At 42.9% G+C, this 16,623-nt stretch overlaps 1 protein-coding gene across 1 annotated transcript in view; it reads right to left on the bottom strand.

Annotated features, from left to right (window-relative positions):
• The window catches only part of SGIP1 (SH3GL interacting endocytic adaptor 1), a 136,032-nt gene that overhangs the window by 48,889 nt on the left and 70,520 nt on the right, over positions 1-16,623 (bottom strand). The window contains exons 12-15 of the mRNA XM_066624593.1: positions 15,860-15,952; positions 13,678-13,752; positions 5,794-6,249; positions 660-787 (exon numbers count right to left, since the gene is read on the bottom strand). Coding sequence (XP_066480690.1) covers positions 660-787; positions 5,794-6,249; positions 13,678-13,752; positions 15,860-15,952 — 752 coding nt within the window. The remainder of the gene's footprint in view (positions 1-659; positions 788-5,793; positions 6,250-13,677; positions 13,753-15,859; positions 15,953-16,623) is intronic.

The following is a 16,623-nucleotide window of genomic DNA, read 5'->3' on the forward strand; positions in this document are numbered from 1 at the left end:
GTAGACAGACACAGATCATGGTGATATATGAATCTCACAGTGTGTATGTATGTTTATAATTCATGATGGGTTGTGACTTCCCCAGTTGTGTACATGCAGAGAAATACATGCAAGTACATTTTTCTCATAAGGAGAACTACTTGCAGTATTCATACTTCTTCTGACACAGAAGCACTGTTTGTATAGGAAAAAGGTAACACTTGAAAGCTGCACTTATGTACAAGTCTACTGTACTTCTTGCAGAAAATGTAAAAAGGTATATGCTGTAACTCTTCTCAGAAATTTTGAATTAATAAGGACCACTATTTCTGAATAGTTTTCTTGACAAAATATTCTAGATTTGCATTAAAATGATTTTGTATTCCTACCCATGTGCATTCATAACTGAATTCTGGTTCACTTTCTTGTACAATCAATTATGTATCAAAACCAACAAACCGAGTCCACAATTTCAGTTACTGGCTGTTCATAACAATCTGCTGATCCGTTGTCATGAATAGAGATTATTCTGTATAGAGTTTAAAATAAAAAAGGCTGGAAACAGAATACGAGCTAGAGACATGGCAAATCTCATTTGCTAATTAAAAAGTATTTGTTCTTCTCTGTTTATCTGCACCATGCTAGAGCAGTGTAATTAGTTCTGAAAAAGTTCAACATACCACATCACCAACGGTAGGCTTCCCTGGAGGCAATTTTGGACGAGAAGGGGGCCTAGGGGGAGGAGGAGGAGGAGTCGTGCTGCTGCAGGATACCAATGGAGTTGCAGGGCGGGCAGGAGAGGAGGACCCTGAAAGAAACAAACGCTATAAATAGGACATTAAGTTATTCTTACACTACAAGATCCCAGCCCCCTACCCAATCCTTACATATAGCACACCATCAAGCAAACAACTGCCAAACCAGCTGCTGACTTAGGCTGTCGACTACTGCATGACACAACCATTCATATGTGCGGATGGAAACTGGACCAAGTCAAAAAGTTGACAACTGAAGTAGTCACAATAAAACAGAAAAGCTTATTTCTCTGCTGCCATGACAATGGAGTTTTCACATGCACTTGACAATGAAGACATTGTGGCTGCAGTTCATGCACTGCTCTTGTATAAACCTCATTAGCTTAAATGAGGGAACAGTACTTGGTGGACTGTGCCCATTTTAGATGGAAGATGTTTGCCAAACAGACCACAACTCTGTCTTGTTTCTTGTGTATTTCTGAAACTTTCCTTTCTCTAATACTCGAATGCCACCAAATCACAATGTGTTCTTGTTATGCAAACTGGGGAAGCTATAAGAAGCAACCATGTTACAATGAGTACCTAGGCAAAGAACAGGGGTTTGCGGTGAAAAGGATGAAACTTGCAGTGTTCTTTTCACAGGAGTGTAAGATTCTAACCAATCAGAGAATAACTAAGTACTAGAATGGTGAGAGGACTGATGTTGCAAGCTGTTTTGGAACAGAATATGGGCATTTAAGAAATGGAAATATTCTCTTTCCCCAAAGCATATGAAAAAAATTTCACATTGTCAATGATGACACCTTGTTGTATCCACAACAAGCAGTTTAATAAATGAAAATGCGGTGGGTGATATTTAAATTGTTTCAGTGACATGCTGATATAAATGAGATTATTTACAGGCATCAGAATAAAGTTCAGCAACATGATACCATCTTATAAATTTTAGAGCCCAATCCTATTCCTTTCTCGACCATAGTATGTATTCACACTGTATGGTATGCTGGTGGCAGTGAGACTGGGAAGCTTAGGAGGGTAAAGGAAAAGGGGAAATTTTCCCTTACTCATCCATAATCCTCCTAACCACCAATGGGTCTCAGACCTGTGCCAGCTCATTAGCTGATGCAAGTCCTTGGAGACAAAAGGAGCATGCTGGCTGCTCCTGGAAGGGATAGCATCCATTGCAAGTCACCCAAGCTGGGTGCCACCCCTTCCTCTCCACAACAGAGACTTCTCTAAATTTAAGACTATATCTTAGAAAGTGACTGTGGAAGGACTATTACGTAAGGATCCTTCCTGGCATCTCTGTTGCTGCAGTGTTGCTCCTCCCTATGCTGTTTAGTGACATCGGGGTTCACTGTTACACAGGAGGAATTCATGTGTGAGTTTCATGGCACAATCCTATTGTGCCTCTAAGCCCTCTGCTGGCACAGACAGCTGCAAACATGCTGTAAAGCACATTGCGACAGCGTGCCTACAGGATGCGCCAGAGACAAGGCCTGCACTATCCCGGTGGTGCCAGTGCAGGACACAGTGTGCACTGGATCAGGTAGGGTTTCTGTGACCAGTGTGAGGGTGGAAGAGGGTGGGGATGGGGTGGAATTCGAAGGGGGAGGGCAAGGGGTAGGCAGATCAGGCCCAGAAAAGGGAGCGGGATCACCACAGTAGCATGTGCCATATCCTACCACCCTTCTAGGGTCCAATCTGCTGACATGGAGCCACTCAGACTTGTACCAGCAATTTAGGTTCAAGAAGATGCTGTGCTGGTTCAGGCTTTCCCTGGGCAAAGAGGAGAAATGTCCCCTTACTTGAGGACACCTCCAGATTGCAAAATCCCCCTGGGAGATACAGCACAGGCTGTGCTAGCTCCACTGCATCAGCGTGGGGGAACTGAGGTAGGATTGGACTGCCAATCTTTTTCCCATTCTAGCATTGCACCAGCTGGAACAGTGGCAGCATGGGATAGGTACACAACATGGACACCTTCCACATATTGTGAACTTCCAACATTACTGAGTAAGATAGGATGACGTCAAATTGCAGTGTCAGTCATGCTGCTAAAAGGAAGATAAAAAGGGGCTTGGAATATTTTTTTGTGACTATGCATTCAGGCATTCTAGTGCACAGTATTTTTAACAAGTCTCCTCCTCCCTCCAAAATCAAAAGAACAGAAATCTCTGAAACTGACAATGACATATTTGAAATAAAAAAGGAAAGGGGAACATATTCTACATTCAACAAATCACAAATATAGATTTTTCATGTTTTCTTTGATAAGTACTAAAGTTGATTCTTTAAAGTCAAACAGGAAATTGTGTATGCACTGGTTTATTATGTAATCAATACAGACTTGATCCCAAATTCTGACTGATCACATGCTTCATGCAGTCAGCTGAATGTACATATAGAAGAACACAACTATTGGGAGATGAAGTGGATGAAGCTTTAAGAATACAGCAGCACTATAAATATGAAATGATGCTACAATTGCTAAACATGCTCTAAATACTTCCCTTACTCAAGGTAAGTAAGGAAAAGACTTGGAAAAGCTTTGTCTATTTAAGACTTTTTTTATAGATTGCTACATGTAAAATCCCATGCTTCTTACAAGAGCAAAATCCTGTGTGCACAAAACGTCTTTTGTTAATTAAATATAAAATAAAATAGAATACATAAAAAGTCAACAAAGTATTAATTTTAGGTTATTGAATCAGCTTGAGACTTCCCTTTTGCTGAGAAGCTAAAATACCAGGGCACTATTCAATTGTGTATACTCTGTATACAGTTTGGAAAACTTTACAGTGCTGAAGCCATCAGTGATTAAAAATTAAAAACTATATCAGCATGTGTGGTCCTGTATCAGAGAGGGCACAATCCACCAAGAATCTGTCCTGTGAATGGAACAGATAGGTGTTTTGTGCGTACACACAACAATTAGCTCAATGACGGATTAAAACAGATTTTAGAAACACCAATATATAGTAACTTTACATCTACCATATGTTGCAAATGGTCATAAAATTTATTCTGACAAAATTTGCAGATCTCTCATAAATAAAAAAACAAAACTATTTTCTAGGGGGAGACATTACTATTACTTTTTTCTATATATACCCCCAGTGGTGACTCAACTGAAAATAGTCATCCACATCAAAATTAGACTCACTGAGCTTTAAATGGTCATAATTTATGGTATACTGTACTATAGAAATAACTAAAATTAAAAATAGTGCCCATTAAGTCTGCTGATATGGAATATGTTGTTAATGAAAATTGCACCCCTTAAAATAGTGTACTAAACTCTAAAGAAGCTTAGCTGTTTCAGCGAGAACTGAGAAACGTAATTATATGTCCTTCCTTACTCCAAACATGAAGCAAATGTGTCCAGTTTCCAACTGTTCTCTGCAAATTCTACCATGAAGTTCTTAATCTAGGTTGCAGTGTTTTGACATACATGTTCAAGATTAGATCCCAATACTGTTGGTGGAATTTCTTTCCACTTGAGTGGATACAGTCCTTTAGCTGCAATCCAATTACAGCAATCAACACATGGAAACAAGTCTGTAAGATTCAATTAGCACTGGGAATTGACCAGAGGAACTGCTGGATTTTTTTGGGGGGGGGGGGCAAAATTTAACAGACTGTCATGGGCCCTAAAAATTTCATTTTTTTTTTCTGATGTGAGACCAAAATTGAAACATTTTCTTCAACCCTTTTGATTTTAAAAGAAATCAAAACATTTTTGTGGGACCCTAAAAATATCATGGGCCTTAAGCACTATGCCTAATGGATAAGTTGTCCCTGGCTGGACCTTATCTTATGAAAACTGTGAGAAGAGCCTTTCTTCATCCCAGAATACTTGGGTGCAAATGAGATTTCCTACAGAGATTCTAATCAATATGTCTGCTTAAATTCTCCCATACTCCATCTTAAACCAGTCACATAAGGATATAAACAAGTCATTCTTTCCCTAAATAGAAAACAGCAGGTATGTTTTAAAAAAGGTAGAGTAGCAACCTAACTCCACCAGCAGCATTATCCTCAACAAAATGTAGTATCTGCTTCAAGGATACATTCTCCATCAAATTATTAAATCATTTAGGGCAAGATGGAAAATTCATCTGCTCTTCAGCAGAAACCTGAATTTCTCTCTCACACACATCCCATTGGTGAAACAATAAACAAAGATGAAGTTCTTACATATTTTTATTATTCACATACACTGTAAGTAGATACCTGAAGGAAAAAGCTTAACATTAATGGACATTTGTATTTACTGGATGTTACGGTTCAGGAGGAATTTGCTTGAGAAGCATGAGATTCACCCTGGTAGCCCACACAGCATTTCCCACATGTCTATTGTCCAATACATTACCACTCATTCTAAATTGGAAGAGTAGGAAGGAGGCCTATTAAAGCTTCTTCACTTCTCAGTGGAAAGATGAGGAGAGTCTGAGGTCATCCAGCAAAAGGGAGTATCTTTGGCCATTCCTTCTTATAGTACCATTGCCAGGTTGCTGAGGGCCCTGAAGCAAAGCCCTGCACTGGGCTACCTGCCTGCCTCCTGATGGTGCACTGAGTGCCACCAATGTCATCGGTAGGCAAGGCACCCCTGATAACTACTTGGAGAACAACTAGAAGTTGGTGGACAGAAAGGAAGTACAGTTACACAGTGGGAAGGGATAGATGTTTCCCCCCTTTAGGGGATCTGATTTATTAAACATTTAGAAAGTTTGATAAATCATGAGTTCTCTAAATGTAAGGCAATAGACAGCTTTTCCATCCATGTCTGGTATTAAAGAAGTAAGGCTCCTCACAAACACTAGACATTCAGCAATGGCAGGGAAAGAACACATGGCATCAAGGGTTCAAGGTTAAAAGTTGTACCACAACAGCACCAAATAATATTTTAAAAAGAGCCACTGGGCACAGTACAATCAAACAGAGGGAATGACTGATGCTGAAAAGCCAACCAACTAAGAACAGCTAAAAAGGTTTTGTGTTCACACGGCAGCATTCACGGCCACACTGAAGCACACTCAAAGCTGTTTTGACATACCACTGGTGCTTCCTGTGCCACCGCCAGAGCTGGGTCCGGGTGATGACACCACTGTCCTGTAGGTAGGTGGTGGTGGGGGAGGTGGTGTTGCTCTCTGTCCCACCCCAAAATCTTTAGGAGATGCTGCTGGTGCTAAGTTATCATCTTTAACGTGGGTCTGCTCAGAAACTTTCTTCTGAACCTCTTCTAAATTGAGTGGAGAAGGAACACTGCGAGAGGTTTCAGCCTCTGGAGGCTCATCTGGGGTTTCTGATGCCACAGGTGGGGACACCACTTGTTCCCTTGAAGTCACCTCTGGAGTTACGTTTTCCGGGGACTGATCAGAAAAACTGATCCACTTATCATCCGCATTAGGAACAACAGACTTGGGGGATAATACTGGGCCAAAAATGCTGTCCAAGTCATTGATTGATGGTAGTTTGTCACTTTTGACCTCTGTTGCTGTCTGGTCACTTCCTGTGGTCAAAGTAGTTGATTTTAAACTTTTAACATTAACTTGTACAACTACATTGCACGAATGCTCTACTTACTTATGGGACTGTTAACATCAGCTACATTCTAGCACAGACATTTTAATAACAGTTATAAGGTGCTATTGGGAATATAATTCATATGCATAAATATGGTTAGGTGAAATTTATGATATACATACTTTATTAAGTACATTTCACATAGATCAGTATGATGTGCATACTGCCTACAAATCGTGTTCATTTCAGTATAACCAAGTGGCATATATAAATTATCTAGGAAATACTACAAGTAAAATTTTCACAGGAACCTGAAATTCAAAACATGCAGATATAAATACTTACACTGAAAATACAAACACACCATGCATATTTTTGGTATCATTTTGGCATAAGCAAGGATGTAGATACTGTAAGACAATTTTTGAACTGAACTATCATTACTATATCTTACATCTGGAATAATGTAGCCTTGTAATCGATAAGAAGACATAAATCATCAATACAGATAATTAAAGCAGAGAAAATAGACTTTGTACTCTTTCCATCTGTCCTTCTTGCTGAAAAAAGATACTGTAATAGTACGATCCTATGCAATGTGTAGGATCGGGACTTCTTATTTCTAGGAAAGTGTGTATAGGATTGCAGCCTATGAAATATTAGAGTTGTATCATTGTTTAGTGTTACTCCCACAAACCTCAAGATTGTGCAGTTCCCTGTGTCTTTCATATGCAAGGAGAGAAAACCTGCAACTTTCAGTGCCGGCTTAACACAAAACAGGGATTGCCAATGTGCCTGAATCTGGCAAATTCCAATATGTGAAGAAGTCCGGATTTGCCAGGTTTGAATACAGTGGCACACCCCAGTTTGTGCTAAACCCAGGGTTGAATTTACTGATTTTCACATACAATTCTGAGGCTTGTAATAGTAACACTAAACTAAACCCTATTATATGTGAGAGGAAATACCTAGATTATGGTGGTCCAACATGCAGCCTTTTTGGTGTCTCCTGAAAGCCCTGCTGCAGTCCCCCCCTCCTCACTGCCTTCTCCTGCTGCATCTTCTCATCTCCCTGCTGTATCTTTCCAGCTTCTCCACTGGAGAATGAGAAGCTAAAATGGTGGGGTAGGGAAATTGAAAAGCCCCACCACAGCCACCTCTCCCTCTGCCTGCAAAACGACTTTGGTGGCTCAGAACACAGAAGTAATTGGCAGTGATATCATCACGTCACCCCCAATTATTTCTAAGTGGACACAGTCGGGGGTCATACTGTCCCCCAACTGCTAGAAATTGGACTGTCCTGCTCTAGATGTTCAACATAAGCATTCTGCCCAGGGATCAGGATCAGGTGTTGACTGAATGTCATCTAAAGAAAGTTATGTGGGTTTAATCCCCACTGAGATCAGTAGGGTTTAAGCACATATGGTGAAAATCTCAAATTTTCTCTCCAGTTTTCACCTTTCTAGCACCTCCAAGGCTTCTGTGAAGTCTCAGCATCCTAAAAAGCTGCTGGGTTATCCAGATGCAGTAGCCATTATCTTTCTTGTTTATCACTGAGCATGTTCTTTTTGCCCAACTAAACAAAATCAGTTTTGAGTCAGTTCACTGGACCGGGAAGTCCACCTAATGTCCAAGAGTGGGAAATTCAGGAGCTCTGCTTACACCCTCATACTCAAGCCAACAAGTCATAAGAAGCGAGGTCACACATACCGTTGAGCACATTTGCTCAGATTCAATGTTAGAAGCATCTGATGCTTCATTGGAGGCTCACACACTCACCTTGCTGCAGGACCATGGAACAGCATGAGTAAGTAGGATAAGGATTGAACCCAGTTAGTCACAGGAGAACCCAATCCTATCCAATTTTCCAGCGCTAATGCAGCCATGCCAAAGGTGCGTGTGCTGCCTCCTGAAGTGGAGGGGCAGTCACAGAGGCTTTTAAACATCTTGTTCTGGTGTTATGTGAGAGTGTGAAGAGCATCTCTCTATCCACTTTATCCTTCCCATGCATAATTTTGTATGTCTTAATCATGTCCCCCCCTCAGGCGTCTCTTTTCTAGACTGAAGAGGCCCAAACGCCCTAGTCTTTCCTCATAAGGAAGGTGCCCTAGCCCAGCAATCATCTTAGTTGCCTTCCTTTGCACCTTTTCCATTTCCACTTTTCCATTTCCACTATATCCTTTTTGAGATTCAGCAACCAGAACTGGACACAATACTCCAGGTGTGGCCTTACCATAGGTTTGTACAACAGCATTATAATATTAGCTGTTTTGTTCTCAATACCTTTTCTAATGATCCCAAGCATAGAATTGGCCTTCTTTACTGCTGCTGCACATTGGGTCGACACTTTCATCGACCTGTCCACCACCACCCTAAGATCTCTCTCCTAATCTGTCACAGACAGCTCAGAACCCATCAGCCCATATGTGAAGTTTTGATTTTTTGCCCCAATGTGCATGACTTTACACTTACTTACGTTGAAATGCATCTGCCATTTTGCTGCCCATTCTGCCAGTTTGGAGAGATCCTTCTGGAGCTCCTCACAATCACTTCTGGTCTTCACCACTCAGAAAAGTTTGGTGTCGTCTGCAAACTTAGCCACCTCACTGCTCAACCCTGTCTCCAGGTCATTTATGAAGAGGTTGAAAAGCACCGGTACCAGGACAGATCCTTGGGGCACACCACTTTTCACCTCTCTCCATTGTGAAAACTGCCCATTGACACCCACTCTCTGCTTCCTAGTCTTCAACCAGTTCTTAATCCAGGAGAGGACTTGCCCTCTAATTCCCTGATTGTGGAGTTTTTTCAGTAGCCTTTGGTGAGGGACCGTGTTGAACGCCTTCTAAAAGTCCAGATATACAATGTCCACAGGTTCTCCTGCATCCACATGACTCTTGACCTTTTCAAAGAATTCTAAAAGGTTCTAAAAGGTTTTAAAAGAATTCTAAAATAATGAAAACTTTTCATCCATCTCTCCCTATTGCAATTAGCTTTCTATCCTTTAGTCTAGATCAGGGGTGTCAAACTCATTTCATCCTGGGGGCCACATTTGATTCAGGGCACCTGCTGAGGGCCGAACTCCAAATGTGGCACCCGGAATTGACCTGAACACAGGAAGTGATATCACTTGTAACATCACTTCCTGTTTTTTAAACAGCTGAGGCTTCCCCCTCGCTCTGCTACTACACCCCACCCCATCCCCCATTTTACCACAAAACATCCCCTGCCCGCCAGCCAGCCAAGCCTCCCAGTCACCAAAGCCCGGGAGAACTCTGGCCATGGCTGGAGGGAGGACTGAAGGCTGGGGATACCGCTCCTGGCTGCTCCAGCCCTCGGAACTCTCTCCCGCTGCGGGTGAGCCCTGCTTGCGTCTGGAGGGAGGACCAAGGGCCGGGGACGCAGCGCGCGGGTGCTCCAGCCCTCAGTCGCCCCTTCCAGCCGCGGGTGAGACCCACTTGCAGCCAGAGGGAGGGCCGGAGACGCTACACGTGGCTTTTCCAGCCCTCTCTCTGGCCGCAGAGCTCTGCTCGCTGTTGCAGCAAGCAGGTGTGGGGCAGCCCCAAAGCCGGGGGGGCCGTACAAAATGGCTCTGTGGGCCGGATCCGGCCTGCAGGCCTTATCTTTGACACCTCTGGTCTAGATCAGGGGTGTCCAAACTTTTTGGCAGGAGGGCCACATTATCTCTCTAACACTGTGTCGGGGCAAAAAAAGGAATTAATTTACATTTCAAATTTGAATAAATTTACATAAATGAATACATTAGAGATGGAACTTATATGAATGAATGAAGGTCTTGCAATAGCTCAAAGCCTATAAAAGGCCTTGCACAAAGCAAGGCAGCCTTTTCTTTGCTGCCACTGCTGCATCACAGATGTGAAACAGCAAGTAATGGAGGGAGCCCTTGTCTTACAACTCACACAAGAGATTGAATAGTTGGCTGGCACACTGAGAGCAGTTGCATCAGACCAGCACGGGCTCCAGCAAGTCTCTGGAGGGCCAGAGGCTCATTGGAGACTGGGGCCTCCCTGAGGACCAGATTGGGAGTCTTCGAGGGCCGCAAGTGGCCCCAGGGCCGGGATTTGGGCACCCCTTGTCTAGATTCACTGAATGGGAAGTCTGTACTGTCTCTGTGTAGTCTAAAAGGGTGTCCAATCAATATGGTCACAGAGAAGACTATATCAGAGAATACATGTAGGGTTTTGCTAAGAACAGAAAAACTCAGTTCACAATTCATGTAAAAAGTGGAACAAGCCAGTCCTGAAAATAAATGATAACACTTTGATTTACTGTTGATTTGTACATGTTACTGTTTGCAAGTACTCATTACATCTACCATATTAGTAGAAATGGTAGTGTGTATCTGAATAAAATAAAATGAATAGAATACATTTTAATTCAAATGTTACATATATCCAGGGCTTTTTTTTCTAATGGAACGCACCGGAACAGCGTTCCGGCACCTTTTTTATGCAGTCCCCCGCAGCGCCGCGGGTCTTGGTGCTAAAAAGTTTGGTATCACTGCCATGGGTCATCAGCAAACTGGATGGATGGATGGATGTTGCGGGGGGGGGGGAGGGAAGCCAGCAGGACTTGGCACCAACTTCTGGCTTCCCTACCCAGAAGCTGCATTGGGCTCCATCTCCCCCCTCCCTCCCTCCCTCTCAGGAGTCTGAGTCCCCCTGCACCGAAGCCCCCCTGGAGAGGGGCTCTGCCTGCAGCCCACCTCCCCCTGGAGGGGCCCCAGAGGGCAGCGCGCCTCTCCAGGGACCTTCCCTCCTTCCCTCCAGGGCACTGCCTAAGGAACTGGTCCTGGATCAGGCTCCCTGCCCTGCGCTTGGAAGGAAGAAGCGAGCAGGGCGCGCGGTGGAGAGCTCTCCAAGGGGGCCTGGGACGGCGCCTCCTCCTCCTGCTGCACTGCCTCCGCTCTGGTCCTCTCTGGGATCCTCCCTCCGAGGCACTGGGGCGTCTGCTGGTGGCTGAGCTGCCCTCCCAGGCAGGTCTGGGGGGCAATCAAGGGCTCCCTCCCCCCAGATTTAACCAGAAAGAGACAAGGGGGAGAGGAAAGACCTCTTGGAGCCCAATCTAGGCATGTCTACTCAGAAGTAAGCCCCGTAAAAGTCAATGGGGCTTGCTCTCAGGAAAGTGAGCACAGGACTGCAGCCAGTGGCTTTTCCTCCCCCCCCCCAGCAATGAGATGCTCGGAAGGGATCTAATTCACTCCAGGTGGAAGGGCTTGGTTGCAAAGGGGTGGCTTTATAACAGCCACAATTTGCCCCCCAAAAGTGGGGATGAAATTCATCATCACAACAGTGGGGTGGGTGGGGGGCCGCCAGGATGGTGTATGGGAATTGGACCTAGCCAGGCTGACCTGATGTCAGAACCCCAAAAGAGGACCAGGCACCCCAAAAAGTAGGATATCCGAGAAAAATATAGCACACGGCCAAATAAAAGCTAAAAATACTCATGGGGCACAATCCTAGCCAGGTCTACTCAGAAGTAAGTCCTATTTTGTTCAATGGGGTCTACTCTCAGGAAAGTGTGGTTAGGTTTGCAGCCTAACCACACTTTCCTGCCGTTAGTTTCAACACTAGATTACTTGTGATTTAAATTTAAAACTATATTACATAGAATTTATTAAGGACAAGAAAGCTGTGAGCTAACTACAGGGTCACTGAAGTTCTTTTCCAGGACACAAGGCTAAAAAAGAGGACACGTCCTGGAAAAAGAGGACATCTGGTTACCCTGGACTTAGACCTGGAAGATCCAGTTTTAAATCCCTGCTCAACCATGAAGCTACCTGGGTGACCTTGGGCCAGTCAATCACTGTCTCTCAACCTCATAGGGTTGTTGTGAGGACAAAAGCAACACAGGAGCTATGTACACCACCCTGGGCTCCTTGGAAGAAGGGCAGTATGATAGCTATTTTATTTTGGACCTTCTTGTCCATCCAAGCCACCAAGGGTGGCATGCGTGATTGTAGACTTACAACAACCTTGTGCAAAAAAATGATTGGTGAATAGAAAATCTTTTTTAAAAATATATATAAATAAAAGATTAACAAGTTGTGAGTTCCTGCACCTTTTTTTTTTTACAAAAAAAGCACTGCATATATCTATATACAAGCACTGTTAACACAGTATTATATGCATTTAAGAAGCTGTGTTTCATACTATGAACATCTTTTCAGAAGCCATCTTTGCATTTTATTGGAACATACAGATCACACTTAAGAGTTACATTCATGAATTTTATGCCTGTCAGAACCCTGTTTCTTCTGTGCGCCATAAATCATCTTTAACTACACATATTTTACTTATAACTCTATACAAAGTCCTAACTTCAAGATAGAAACTACTCTGTTCTTCAATTAGGCCTCCTGCTGATATCAGCAGAACTCCTGAATATGCACAGGCAGCTCACTAAAGATTCCAGACTCCTTTCTTTACATGTAACTGTCAACCCAATCTTATTCTTTCCCCTCCCACTATCGCAGTGACAGAAAACCGGCAAACACTTCATTCCATGGTGGGGTTGGTGGGCCACAGGTCTTCAGCGGAGAAAGGGGAGTTTAAATCCCCTTACTCCTGCGTAAGCCTCCTGATCTTCTTGGACCTGCATCAGTAAGTTTGCCAGTGCAGGTTTAAGGAGAGAAAGGGGCAGAGAGGTTGCTGCCATAGGGGATAGATAATATCTGACATGGGCCTTCCGTGATGGATCCTCCCCTCCTGCAGCCTCACTGCCACCATTTACGCCCCTCTCTCCTTCTGGTTTTGCCCCCCCACCTCCATTCTGCCCTCCCATCGCCCTCCGGCCTCTCCCATCATCTTACCTACTCCAGCAAGCGGGGATTCTGATGATGGCAGGGGGTAAAGGTGCTCTGCTATTGGAGCGCCGTTTGCAACAGACGCTGACTGCTTTACGGCAGTCAACTTTGTCACAGGAGCCTTGCCGTCATTGGGCAGTGAGGGAAAATTGGGCTCTGAGTACAGTATAGCACATTAATTAGTACTCTAATGACAAATTGTTCCTGAAATATTTTATTAATATAGCAACATTTCTAGGGTTAATCTGTACAGTATCTAAACACATCAGATAACAAATTATCATTTCAGAGCCTCAAAGGGTCTTGAAAAAAGATGCCACATTAGACTTATACCAAACTTTTTCCAGGAAAGGGAAAATCTGCTAAGATAGCTGAAGACAAATGGATATATTAAATGCATGGGTGTTATGTATGTAAAATGTGTTTTATTACATGATTATAAAGTAGTGATTATATGGGTTCAGGTTTTATTAGGTTAAAGAATTCAAAACATATACAGAAACCAACAAAAACATATTTGTAAAATATGTCTCCAGTAGCATAATACAGACCTTATACCTTATAATAGATATTTGTATCAAATATTCTTACCTACTCCGATAGTTAAAGGAGAACCTGGGAGGGGAGGCGTAGCTGGAATATTTTTAGGTGGAAGTGGTGGAGGTGCTAAATGTTGACACAAAAGGAAAAAAATTAAGAGGAGTACATAGTTCATAAAATAAATATCTATAAAATCCAGTCACAAGGAGAAATTCAGCCAAACCATGGCTGGAATCCAGAGGATCCCTTGTGTAGACAAAAGACACTTCCACTTAAGGAAGCCCCAACGATTTTTGCCAATTCTCTGTCCTGCCTCACCCCCGTCCACCACACCCTATGTTATTCTTTCAGGAGCTGTGAAGGGCTGGTGTGTGTGTGTGTGTGTGAGGGGGGGGGGCAAGAAAGTCCCACTACATGAGTAGTTTCACTTATCCCTCTCAGCATCCACTCCCATTAATCCATAGAAATAAGTATTACACAAATATAGTTCTTATATCCAGGAACTTATTCTAAAAATAATATTAGAAAACAACAAACATACAGTCAGCATGACAAAAAAAAGAGCTTATTTCAGTAGTTTCTATCCACATTCTCAGTGAACAATAGGCAGTGTCGGCAAAGGTTAATTACAACACACCTGTCACAAATCTGCAATGTGCCAAAGATAAGGAATACAAGTGCTATTTTATAATGGCATAATATGTTAATCTGGCTTCTCTATTAGATGGTGATTGCAGGTCAATTAATGTGTATCACTGCTGTATCATATTGTCAGAATATGTCAATATTTCCTGAAGCAGACTCCTTTTCTCTCTGTAATGGTCTATTTTATCCTTCTCCTTCCCCAAACCATATTAACATTTCACAGTAGAAGCTATTAATACCATTAGCACACAATTCATATCTGTGAATTTCTTATGCAAACTTCAGGTACTTAGTAAAACATGCAGAGTGTGATCAGCTCCTTGGTTGACAGCAGGTTGAGAGGTGGCTAGCAGTGTAAAACCTGACATGAATATGACCACATACAGGTAAAAACATATGATCATGTAGAGGCGGTGGTGGCAAAGAAGATAACTTCACCATTACCACTGCACCCTTCCTCTGAATATCATCTAGTAAAAGTTTCTCAGTGGTGTGGGGTTTACTTCAGCTGGCTTGCAGAGTGGCCCTTAGAAATTCATATGGACAATTTCACTAAACATTTTGAGAACAAAATCACTGGCATCCACTGCAAGTTAGACAACAGACATTCAACAGTATGGTCTTCAGATGTGTTCACAGCCCCTTCCATTTCTGCTTTGTGGAATGATTTTCAATTGCTGCAGTCCATGTGCCAGTAGCATAGCTAGAGTGAGGCAAAATGGTAAGTACTACAGACACTGCATTGTGTCATGTAAGTGGCCCCTCCTACTCATTACTGAGCATTCTGGGTAGTGATAGCAACACACAAGAGATGCAGTTTGATTTGGGGAGCACTTGTGCATTGCCATCACTGCCCAGAATGCTCCGACAGTGAGTGGGAGGGGCTGCTTACATGGCGATTTGTGACACCATTTCCCCCCAGCTATGCTACTAGGATGTGACAAAGTCTTTGGAGTGGTGCTGCCTACCACATACTACATGACGCTTGCCCATTCTGGTTAATAATGTTGGGTGCCTGTGTGGTGTGGAATTGGCTGGCTGAGTTCAGGAGGTGATCAATGTGACCATGCTGATTTTCCTAGAGATAGTCAGTAGACTTCTACACTTATTCATCATGGTATCCTTCTAGGGGATGAGTTGGAGAATGGAGACACAGTGGCTGTTACCTGGAGGGTTGACTCCAAAATGTGATGCTAGGGGACTAGTATTTGATCCCATGGCATTTATTTGCACTTCCAAGGCTGACTGATGTGTTGTATGCAGAGGTGTGAATCAATTTTTTTTTTTTGGGGGGGGGGGGGTTCATTAGGAGCTCACATGTTTATGGCATGCTGCACTGCTTGGTAACTGATTGAGTTTCTGACAAGGAGTCAGGTTTAGCTTTGATAACTGTGATCACATAAACAGAGTCTTTTCTCCTCTTTGCCCACTCTAAAAGCTGGGTTTCCAATGCATAATTCAACTAATATCACTTTGTTTCCATGACGCTACAATGAGCAATAACCCTTAACTATGCTACTTGCATCCAATGTTTCAGTGTTGTGTAGTAAAAACAACAATTTTTCAAATAGGAGGTACTTCAACTTACTTCCAGATGGAAATGGTCGTGATGAATTTGGAGATTCTACACTTGGATTTGCTGATCGCACAGAACCCCATACCTCAGGTTGATCTATGGGAGCTGAAGTCACAGATATATACACATGATGCATATAAATCTAAAAGTAACATGAGAACTTGATTCCATCTATAGTCTCTCTTTTCCAGTATCAACTGAATCCTATGCTGAATTGTTAGACCTGTTTAAGCTGTTACTGTTTAAATCACAAATTACTCTCCATGTTTGGAAATGCATCTATCACTCAAAATGCAGAATTCCATTGAAAATGCCCTTTTCAGCCTGGACAAATGCATTGTGTAGTGCACTGCAGAAAGCAATGTCTCTGTGATCTAAGAAACCAAGGTGAAAAAACTCTTTGTGTTGTCCATGCATAGGTTACATGCTTTTTCCAATATCAAAATCCATATGGAAAAATGTATGAAGAAACTCTTGTATACTAAAAACAGGAAGCTGTTGATTGAGATCTAAACTGGCTCATTCACTGCCCCGAATCAGTGCCAGGACACAGTTAATACACCATAAAATTCAAAAACCTAATTGTCCTTTCATGCAAGTCTGTCCATTTGCAAAGCAGAAATTCAATAGAAGACAGTGTTGGGCCATTCTGAGGTGCTTGAGAGGGGTGTTCCCCGATACATTTATATACACTTGTGTTGTTGAGTGCATGCCAAGTGAGCAAGACCCAGGCCAGTCTCATGTTGCTTTGCTAAGGCTGATGGCAAGGAAGCATT

Source organism: Tiliqua scincoides, chromosome 4, assembly GCF_035046505.1.
Source record: "Tiliqua scincoides isolate rTilSci1 chromosome 4, rTilSci1.hap2, whole genome shotgun sequence".
Lineage (NCBI taxonomy): Eukaryota > Metazoa > Chordata > Lepidosauria > Squamata > Scincidae > Tiliqua > Tiliqua scincoides.